This window comes from Lactuca virosa, chromosome 2 (genome assembly GCF_052849685.1).
Source record: "Lactuca virosa cultivar CGN04683 chromosome 2, Lactuca_virosa_CGN04683_v6, whole genome shotgun sequence".
In the NCBI taxonomy this organism is placed as follows: domain Eukaryota; kingdom Viridiplantae; phylum Streptophyta; class Magnoliopsida; order Asterales; family Asteraceae; genus Lactuca; species Lactuca virosa.
In genome coordinates, this window is record NC_136427.1 from 255,198,829 (window position 1) to 255,209,936 (window position 11,108).

Genomic DNA, 11,108 nt, shown 5'->3' on the forward strand with positions numbered 1-11,108 from the left:
ATTTAATTAATATTTTTTAATTAAATGACAATTTAAAATAGGTAAAAGAAATCAGTAAGGGTAAAATAGTATTTTTAGAGCGGATGGAGACCAAGCGTGCAACAAAAATATAAATTAAGGACGTTCCAAGTTAAAAAAAGTTGGTAGGGACCAAATATGCAGATTACCCTAAACCACAAGGACCATCCGTGTAATTTACCCTAATGATTAATCTATTTGCCTTTAAAAAAAAAAAAAAAAAACATATACACAGAAGGAAATTTGTGGTTTACTCTATTATTTCTTATTTGAGATTAATGGGTGATAACGAAATCATAAATAGTGGTTTACTCTATTATTTCTTATTTGAGATTAATGGGTGATAACGAAATCATAAATAGAGTTAAAGTTGATGATAACAGAGCAACGCGTGCGCAAATGTCTCGTAAAAGCCAAAACTAATTTCAAAACAAGACAACAGGAAAAACCATAAATTTGCATTTCAAAACCATTGCTCAAATCCCCTTATTAGCTGTTAAACACACACATCATAAAAATCCCAATATTTATTACCATCTCAACCGTTCTACAATCCTAGATAGATTCACAGAATTGAATGAATCCTGGGAGTTCAAGATTGCCCAAATCTTTAAGTGTCGGAATTTATCACCACTTCAAGTCAATTCATCCGATCTACTCTATCTATTTAAACCCTAATCTTGGTGTATCATTACAACAAACTCACAACAAATCCCCAAGTACTGATGGGTTGCTTCGTTTTGGCTTCTGGGTATTGACTTTCTCATCTGGGGTTTGCAGTTCTTGGTCAGTTCTTACGTTTTAGCTATCTCTCTCAGTCTCTTGATTATAACGATTCTGTTTTCTGCGCATGTTTTGATTCGTTGAAACTAACGTCTGTTGATGATTCAAGTGAAAAAAAGTCTCTGAAAAAATAATGGGCCAAGTCAACTTGTTTTCTTCTTGAACTTCAACAACGATGTTACGATTTAGGGAGGAATGTATGAGTTTTCTTTAAAGGAATTCAGGTAATTCCATGGTTAAATACCTTAATTTCTCAGTTCTTTGAATCTGTTAACACCAGTCTCCCATACTGAAATTGTAGTAGTTGTCTAGTCAACCTCGGATGAGGTTCGCTAGAAAACATATTCTGATATTCGGATTGAATGTTTGTTAAAATCTGCTACATTTGGATATGAAAGTTAACCCATGGGTGTAGGTTTCTTGCACTCATAAAGAAATCTTCTTTCCAACGCCATCTGTGGAATGGATTCTTTCTTTGTATAACAGTTATCTTGTTTTCCCTATAATAATATAATCCCATACCTATATCTTATATCTACCTTTATTGAATTCAACTTTATTGTCTATGTTATGTCTTGCCCCTCTCCATCCCTGCCCAGCTGCATTCAAACTTTCAAAATTAGGGTTTTTCATAATGATTTTGGTTTGATTTCAAATTTCAGGAGCAAATCAAAGACCACAAGAAAGCAAGAACATGGCTCCTGGAGGTAATGTTTACCAGGATGTGACTGAATCACGTGCTGCTATTGCTGATTACAGTGTCAAATCTGCAAATGTGGAAGGAAGAGGTGGCCTCAGAATATGTAATTCTATTGGTGGAAGGCCTGGAATGGCATCAAACAGTGCTGTTCATGATCTACTCGAGTGCCCTGTATGCCTCAACATAATGTGTCCCCCAATTCATCAAGTAGGTTTTTTTTTTTTTTTTTTCTTCCCAATTCTCATGTGAATAATAAATACAAATAAGAATTATGTTCTAAATTTGAATGTTTATGTGCAGTGTCCAAATGGGCACACGATATGTGTGGTTTGCAAGACTAAAGTTCAAAACAGTTGCCCGATATGTAGACAAGAGCTTGGAAATATAAGGTGTTTGGCTTTGGAAAAAGTTGCAGAGTCCATTGAATTACCATGCAAGTACCATGTTTATGGTTGCCAAGATATTTTAGCATATCACAGCAGGATGAGACATGAAGAAGATTGCAAGCATCGAGGGTATAATTGTCCATACGCAGGTGCAGAATGTCCAGTCACCGGTGATATTCCATTCATTGTTGCACATTTGAAGACGGATCATAATGTTGATATGCATGATGGCTCTAGCTTCAACCACCGATATGTGAAGCCTAATCCTCATGAGATTGAGAATGCTACTTGGATGTTGACCGTAAGATCTACACTTCACCCCCTTCTAGAAATACCAAGTAACGTAAACAGTCCCTGTGAGCTAATAAGACTGGTTTTGATTTTGGGTGTGCAGATTTTCAACTGCTTTGGATACCAATTCTGCTTGCATTTTGAAGCTTTTCATCTGGGAGCAGCACCGGTTTACATGGCGTTTTTGCGGTTCATGGGGGATGAAAATGATGCTAACAAGTTTAGTTACAGTCTGGAAGTTGGAGGAAATGGTAGAAAGTTGAAGTGGCAAGGGATCCCGAGGAGTATTCGTGATAGTCACAAGACTGTTCGTGATAGTCTTGATGGGCTGATTATAACAAGGAATATAGCATTGTTCTTTTCTGGTGGGGACAGGCAGGAGCTGAAGCTAAAAGTGTCTGGACGCATATGGAAAGAACAGTCTTGAGCTACAACCTGGAAGTGGAAGTCACTGACTTCCAGGTTCTGGCTCAAGACTGATATAGAGCCCCGTGGCTCTAATCTTTTGGCATTTTAGAGTCTAGTTTATTGCTTGATATTTTTGCACAGGGGTGAATTATTACGGGGGATGTTGATGAAAGTTGCCTGGTGCCCATTTATCAGGGTAAACTTTGTCCGAAACAGAAATATTTTTCAAGTCATTGTCATGTTGTTGCTCTTGGCTAAAACAATCAATTTCATTGATAATATGATTCTAATAAAGAAAACGTAAGTAGGGAGAAAACGACAAACATTTGCAAAGGAGCGGTGAGGTGATAACTGGGTTTTGTAACCCTTACAGTAAATTTATGGTTCCTATTATTAAACCAATTGAACTAATATTCCACTATAGAGACTCAAAAATAGTGTCGTGCCTATGTTTTTCTTATCGCCACCAACACTCTACGAAGAATGGGGTGGGAAGTGACCACCAATTGAAAGCAACTCCACTTTCCAATTATACAATTATTTTTCAAACTTGTCTATGACCGTTTTCCAACCCTACACCCTACGGGAGTTTTTATCTGCTCTACACCCTGTCAGAACCGCAAGTTGTTCCACCAAATCAAAATTAACTCTGATACCATACATGTTCGACTTGTAAAGATCAAGTATCAAACCGGAAGCCAAATAGAAGTATCGTAATACATGCACGATATTAAAGATATTCTCTTGCGACCAATATCCAAATTCCAAAGAACGAAACGTTATCATTGAAAAGAAGATGTGAAACATTAATGCCACCGATACCAACTTTGGCTCCTTGTAAAGATTGGTGGTGGCAACCACATTCACAGTCGCCACTTGTAAACCTTCAAGTATGAATAAGAAGGGAGATAACAAGTCTTCCCCTCAATAAGATCAAGACGAATCCAAACACGATCTAATCTGTATATTCCAAATGGGCCTGAACACCAAGAACGTCAGCTCAACCAGACACGAGGCTTGCGCCTTTTCAAAAACATGGTGTCATAAGGTTAAATGTGGTATAATGATTACCGATGAAAATAAGTTGGTAAAGTAATAAATAAATAAAAAAAGACAAGTTTGAACAATTTTTATACTAATTGATCAGTCTATCTTTAGCTTACAATACTTTATTTGTTGTTTTTTTTGGTGTATTCTTCAATTGTTGGGTCACTTGAAGCTAAAGTTGAAATAAGATTTGATTAGAGGTTGGTGGCTAGTTTTCTCCATTTGTTTATACTATTTCTAAAATGGCATTTGACCATGCATCGCATAGAATGCTAGAAGCACTAAATACTAACCCTGAAGCTCTGGAGTTGAGACTTCCAACAAAATCAAATAACATGTTTCCAACAAAAACACACTGGTTAAAGTAGCATGCATATCCAAAAAAGTAACCAAGTTTAACACGCCATAATAACATTATGGCTTTCCTTGAAGCAAAGCTTAACACATACAATCACAATGGCATACATATAACCAGCGATTAGGTACAGCTACAAACAACAATATTATAAATATGGGTGGGTCAACATCAACATCAAGACTAGACTAGTTGACTACTCAGAATCTGGACCACCACTGGTGTCCTTGATTCACAACAACACATGAGTTTACAACAAACACTTTACACACCACCTCTGTCCTCTGTCCTCTACCCTCTCTCTCTGCACACTGCACATGACAACAAACAGAGAGAGAGAGAGAGAGAGAGTATCATCAGCATACACAGCAACATTTCAAAATTAAATACAATACAACAAGTTTTCAAACCCACATACCATCATCATCATGATTCAAGACACAGTTCTTCCATAGCAAATGCAGGCAAGATACAAATTTTTAGCCCACTTCTCCTGCACATACCATTTATAAATCATAAATGATGAGCAAGAACAAGCAAAGCTGAATGAGAAAATATATGAAAACCGACCTTAACATGTGTGCTTGGAAACTGTGATGTGCGTAAGGTTTCCTGTGTTTCATCGCCAGGCTTGTGGCGAGGCACACTCAAGATAAGAGCAGCTTGATCCCAGGTGGCAGCTGTTGATGTAATACGGTAACCATTATCCCACCTTCTATGAATCCCCTCACTTGGATATAGAAAGTCAAGCTCCACCACCTATTATACACCCCACTCATCATACTCAGAAGATGCATAATGCATTATGATTACTCTTATTATATATAACATTTCCCATACCAATATAATATTTATATCATGCTACCTACCTGATCACTGAAGCCAGCATTACGGGACATGACAACACCCCAGCGGGTACCCGCGGTTGCCATGGATGTCACATGAAACCCTTCTCTCCATTTCTTGTTTATCCACTTGAAAGGGAACGAGTCGCTAACTTTGTAAGACTGTTGAGAGTACTGTGTCCCTAAAACTTCATAAAATAAGAATACACAATACACAATAATAACACATGCATTATGCAAGCAAACTGCTCTTACAAGAAAAGCTCAACATACCTTTTGACATAACCACCAGAGAGCTTCCATTGTTAGCACCAGCAATGGAGCTGATGTAATAGTTCTTCTCCCATTGTTCCATAATCCATTCCTGTATCATCCATCAATCTCATCACTCATAAAATAAATAACTTTCTTTTTTTTCCAAACACACCATTTATCACTCAATAGTCTATACCTTGTGTAAGAAGAAAGGAGACAGTTCATAAACTTGGCTTGAAAACCCTGTCCCGGCATCCATTATCAAAGCCCATAAGTTGGAACAAGATGACACACAGCTTATAAGTAAGCCATCAGCATTTCCTCTCTCAACATGTTGGCTTAATCTTGCATCTGCAACATTGTAATGGTACCTAATCATGCACAACAAGCCCCATTTTAGATATAAGAGGCCCACAGAATATAAAATAATAAATTAAAGGTACCCGTACCACCAACCTTTGTTTCATTGGTAGCCTGGCATTGTAAATTGAAATCCACTGTGTTGCAGGGACTCCCATTCGGATTTTCTTTGAAGGCTGTCCATCATCATCCTCATCAAGATTCAATCTGCCCCGTTTTTGACCAACTTGACAGATGATCTGAAGTTTTTTTTTTTTTTTTTTTTTTTTTTTTTTTTTTTTTAAAAACAAAGTCATTAACTCTTTAATTTAACATTCTAATTAACAACAGATCATATCATAATCATACACACTGGGAAGTTAAGTAGTAACGAAATGAATCACCTTTTGAGCACCATCTGTGTTTATGGGCCTTATAGCAGGATTGGGTCCTATTAGTCCCTCAAACAAAGAAATTAGCTTCGAATAGTTTGGTTCTTCATCAAACTTCATATTCACAACTATCTCCAGAAACTGCCTTACAGGTGCAGGGCAAAAGACACACAACATTTCAGGAGATGTCGCCATTTTCTTCTTGCACACTAGAAACGATTTATTGTCACCCTAAACAAACAACATAAGATTACCAAAGCAATCTCATATATATGCCAATAAAAGAATCTGGTGAATCATGATGTAATACCTGATACCCTTGCCAAGGAAGCCTGCCTCGATGAAGAAATATGAGTGTATATGCAAGAGATTCCAGATCATCTCTTCTACTTGCAGTCCTACCCAAGTGTGCATGCACACTAGCATATCTAACTGTTCCCCTGCAATCACATGGCTATTCACTATGAATCCAAATGGACATTAAGTAAGACAATACAATAGTTTGTTTCAAGAAACTGGTGATTTCAATTTGACCTGAACATGTCAGGCCGTTGGTCGTAGTCAACATGTTGACCATTAGCAGTCTCTCGCCACTTTGTTGCTGCATTTAGTATCAGTAAAATCATTAAAGAGGAAACCATCAAGTAACGAAAATTAATTTCTACAAGTAAAATGAGTTTTCTTACCCAACCCCAGGTCAACAAGAAATAATTTCTTTTCTTGAGATGTTGATGGCTGGCCAAGTAAAAAGTTCTCTGGCTTTACATCTCCATGCACGTAACTAAGGAACAGAAGTCATTCAACATGGTGAAATGAAAGAAACAAGGTCAAATATATGTTCGTATCAACTTGAAAACTAACAAATAAGGAACAGAAGTCATTCAACAAGGTGAAATGAAAGAAACAAGGTCAAATATATGTTCGTATCAACTTGAAAACTAAGGAACAGAAGTCATTCAACATGGTGAAATGAAAGAAACAAGGTCAAATATATGTTCGTATCAACTTGAAAACTAACAAATAAGGAACAGAAGTCATTCAACAAGGTGAAATGAAAGAAACAAGGTCAAATATATGTTCGTATCAACTTGAAAACTAAGGAACAGAAGTCATTCAACATGGTGAAATGAAAGAAACAAGGTCAAATATATGTTCGTATCAACTTGAAAACTAACAAATAAGGAACAGAAGTCATTCAACAAGGTGAAATGAAAGAAACAAGGTCAAATATATGTTCGTATCAACTTGAAAACTAAGGAACAGAAGTCATTCAACATGGTGAAATGAAAGAAACAAGGTCAAATATATGTTCGTATCAACTTGAAAACTAACAAATAAGGAACAGAAGTCATTCAACAAGGTGAAATGAAAGAAACAAGGTCAAATATATGTTCGTATCAACTTGAAAACTAAGGAACAGAAGTCATTCAACATGGTGAAATGAAAGAAACAAGGTCAAATATATGTTCGTATCAACTTGAAAACTAACAAATAAGGAACAGAAGTCATTCAACAAGGTGAAATGAAAGAAACAAGGTCAAATATATGTTCGTATCAACTTGAAAACTAAGGAACAGAAGTCATTCAACATGGTGAAATGAAAGAAACAAGGTCAAATATATGTTCGTATCAACTTGAAAACTAACAAATAAGGAACAGAAGTCATTCAACAAGGTGAAATGAAAGAAACAAGGTCAAATATATGTTCGTATCAACTTGAAAACTAAGGAACAGAAGTCATTCAACATGGTGAAATGAAAGAAACAAGGTCAAATATATGTTCGTATCAACTTGAAAACTAACAAATAAGGAACAGAAGTCATTCAACAAGGTGAAATGAAAGAAACAAGGTCAAATATATGTTCGTATCAACTTGAAAACTAAGGAACAGAAGTCATTCAACATGGTGAAATGAAAGAAACAAGGTCAAATATATGTTCGTATCAACTTGAAAACTAACAAATAAGGAACAGAAGTCATTCAACAAGGTGAAATGAAAGAAACAAGGTCAAATATATGTTCGTATCAACTTGAAAACTAAGGAACAGAAGTCATTCAACATGGTGAAATGAAAGAAACAAGGTCAAATATATGTTCGTATCAACTTGAAAACTAACAAATAAGGAACAGAAGTCATTCAACAAGGTGAAATGAAAGAAACAAGGTCAAATATATGTTCGTATCAACTTGAAAACTAAGGAACAGAAGTCATTCAACATGGTGAAATGAAAGAAACAAGGTCAAATATATGTTCGTATCAACTTGAAAACTAACAAATAAGGAACAGAAGTCATTCAACAAGGTGAAATGAAAGAAACAAGGTCAAATATATGTTCGTATCAACTTGAAAACTAAGGAACAGAAGTCATTCAACATGGTGAAATGAAAGAAACAAGGTCAAATATATGTTCGTATCAACTTGAAAACTAACAAAAGAAGCATATGAGTTATTTAGTATACCCTCTTGCATGCAGCTTATCCAAAATTGACAAAGCTTCCACAGCTATACAAGCTACCATTTCAGATGACATCCTGGATATTAGAGATGGTTAACAAACAAGAAACCAAGAACAATGCAAAACAAAGAAGGATATCTTTCCATGTGCACAAGTTCAAGAACTCACGATTGGCCAGAAGAATTCCAAACATCCCATAGACTAGGTCCAAGCATGTCCATGACCTGAAAGAGTGAGAAAAGGCATAAAGACAACAGATTGCTATAATGTTGTCTAGCTTTCAAATATATTGAAAGAGAAAAGACATAAATTAGGATTATCATACCATCACATAGTACTCTCCTTGTTTTCCTTTATAATGTACTTTAGGCACACCGTGACTGCCACCTAGAGTGCTGTTTGATCAAAAAGAACATCAATGCCACTTAAAGTTTTGAAAAAAACATGTTTAACTTGACTAAGATAGAACCCAAAGTAAGCACATACTTGTAAACTTGCCACTCGTATGGAGGACCATAACTGCAGCCTTTGCTGTTTTTGTGCTCAAATTTAAGAGCTACCTGTTACAAAGAGAAGCAGAGGAAAGAAGTTAGCCAAATCCAATTTTAGAAAAAAGAATATAAACGAAAATGATTGGGTAAAGAAAATATTACCTCCATGGCTCCAGGACCTGATATTCGTTCAGTTCCACCAGAAACACGGCGACCTACAAATACCTGACCAAAACCACCTTTGCCTAGCTTCCTCTCAACCTTATATTGTGGTGATCCACCTACTTGAACCTGAAAACCAACCAATGAAGGATCAAAGAAAGTACCTACTGATGTATTCAAATGATCAATTGACTGATTGAGAGATTCGAAAAGCTATGATACAACAATTCAAATAGATTATAACTCCACAATGCTAACAGGAAACCATTTGTACTTAATGACATCTTGCCTATGCAGCCTCTCAAAAAGTATAAGCAAGTGCAGAAACAAGGGAGACTACAACCATTAGAAATATAAAAAAGACAACCAGAAAGATGATCAAGGGCTTTCAAATGGTTCATGGGTAGCTAAGACTATAAATGGGAATTTTCCTAAACCATCATGCATCTAGCTGACTAGCTCTACATGACAACTATGGAAATATAACCAGAACTTCAGAAACTTCATTCCAGTAATTAAGAAGTTCATTTCCTTACTGAGACCATGCAAAAATTAACAGGCTTGAAAATTTCAAAACAAAATAGAAAACAGAGAGAGTGTGTAGTACCCTCTCAGGAAAAGGGGCAGTATTTCCTTCTTCCTCCTGGCCGGTAACCTTGTTAGCGCTCAATCCGCCGCTATCCCCCATCCGTACTTCTTTGACTGTTTCTTTTCCTCTCTCCTCTGTTTCGGAAACAATAACCAACGTGGGTGGTGCTAAACCCTCTTTCTCCTCCTTTGTCTGCTTGGTCTGCCGCCGCGGATTCTTCTGTTGTTTCACCTTAACCAAAGTCGCCACAGCCGCTCGAGTTTTGACGTACTTACCAACCAATTGCTCCGATCGTTTCTTCCCCGCCGCAGCCTTCGGCGAGCTGACACCTCTCTTCTTGTCGACTACAGGAGAAGCACGGGCACGACGTACTCCACTGCGCAGCTCTGGCATTTCCTACATGACAATAAGAACCTACTAACTCCTGAATCTACCATTATCTACGATCAAACCCTAAGCATAATCAACTATTTCCCAGCAAGTAAACAAACCCCAATCGGAACGACTATTTCCTGTACGTAGTCAACAATATTTTCCAGAGAGGATATGATCGGTGGTTTTGAAGATTACTGAATAAAGAAATCAAAGTGGGTCTGGTCTGGAGAGAAGGTTATAGATATAGGTTTCTTGTATATATTGCTTAGGTCAAAAATCAGGGGAGATAGGGTGAAAATGAAAACGGCTCTTCTTCCTTCCGTAAAGATATTTTTGTCCCCGCGACAATCAATTTTAGGTATTTTTAGTTATCGTTGTGTAATAATTGTTTTTTTTTTTTTTTTTTTTAAATCTTTAGAATTCTTAAATCACCATAACAAATATTTGACAAAAGAACAGGTACTACTATATTTAAAGTGATTCATTTTAAAAATATATATATATTTTGTTGTATCAGTTTTGATTAACTTTTATTCAATAAAAATATATTATTTACAAATCTTTTTTAATAATTAATCTTTTCAAAAAAAAACTTTTTTGAAATAAAGGTATCTATCTTAAAATCTTCATAAGTCTTTTTTATATAATTTGTCATTTTTATTTTTTAGGTATATATAATATTTTCGAAAAATAGTAATTTACATAAGTATTTAAATATATAAAAATATTATAATACGAATATTTTGCTATAAAAAACAATATGATCACAATATTTTATAATATTTTATATTTGTTTTATGTTAAAAAATTTGAAAATTGATTTATAATGACATAAATTTTTTATTAATTATATTATTTTTATTGTTCATATATAACTAAATAGATTAATTAATCAAAAAAATAATAAAGATAAGGCTACCCACATATAACTATAATGTAAAATGAAATGTTATTAAAAGCAAAAGTCAAAATATACAAAACCTATAAGAATAATAAATGATCCGAGGTTATTAAGATTACAAAACCTATAAGAATAATAAATGATCGGAGGTTATTAAAATTATGTTTGACTGGTTAGCTAAATAGTTGAAATGATAGTAAAAATTGATGTTTGATAAGAAAAATGATAAGTTAATTGAAAAATATAAAATAACATAAAATACAAATAAAAAATGATTATATATTATAAAAAATAAAATATATAACACAAAACATA

The 11,108-nt window shown here is 35.2% G+C and overlaps 2 protein-coding genes across 4 annotated transcripts; one reads left to right on the plus strand and one right to left on the minus strand.

The window, feature by feature from the left end:
- Positions 1-404: 404 nt before the first annotated feature.
- On the plus strand, positions 405-2,849 carry LOC145160809 (E3 ubiquitin-protein ligase SINAT2-like). 2 transcript variants are annotated; one of them, XM_079080145.1, is made up of 5 exons: positions 405-804; positions 911-1,025; positions 1,464-1,708; positions 1,802-2,188; positions 2,282-2,849. In XM_079080145.1, exons 3-5 carry the CDS (start codon positions 1,496-1,498, stop codon positions 2,603-2,605), a joined length of 924 nt encoding a protein of 307 aa, XP_078936271.1. In that variant the 5' UTR covers positions 405-804; positions 911-1,025; positions 1,464-1,495; the 3' UTR covers positions 2,606-2,849. The 2 variants fall into 2 exon arrangements, with proteins under 2 accessions (XP_078936271.1, XP_078936269.1); XM_079080143.1 differs by having other exon boundaries at positions 405-1,025.
- Positions 2,850-4,019: 1,170 nt separating this feature from the next.
- LOC145160810 (casein kinase 1-like protein HD16) lies at positions 4,020-10,196 on the minus strand. Of its 2 annotated transcripts, XM_079080146.1 has the most exons (17): positions 9,536-10,193; positions 8,929-9,057; positions 8,762-8,835; positions 8,601-8,670; positions 8,444-8,499; positions 8,280-8,351; positions 6,506-6,600; positions 6,354-6,420; positions 6,130-6,259; positions 5,832-6,050; positions 5,545-5,687; positions 5,285-5,459; positions 5,107-5,197; positions 4,858-5,015; positions 4,559-4,747; positions 4,407-4,481; positions 4,020-4,299 (listed from the first exon to the last, which is right to left on the minus strand). In XM_079080146.1, exons 1-16 carry the CDS (start codon positions 9,908-9,910, stop codon positions 4,422-4,424), a joined length of 2,103 nt encoding a protein of 700 aa, XP_078936272.1. In that variant the 5' UTR covers positions 9,911-10,193; the 3' UTR covers positions 4,020-4,299; positions 4,407-4,421. The 2 variants fall into 2 exon arrangements, 1 of the variants encoding a protein (XP_078936272.1); XR_013738250.1 differs by lacking the exons at positions 4,020-4,299; positions 4,407-4,481 and having other exon boundaries at positions 4,611-4,747; positions 4,858-5,007; positions 9,536-10,196.
- Positions 10,197-11,108: the final 912 nt, after the last annotated feature.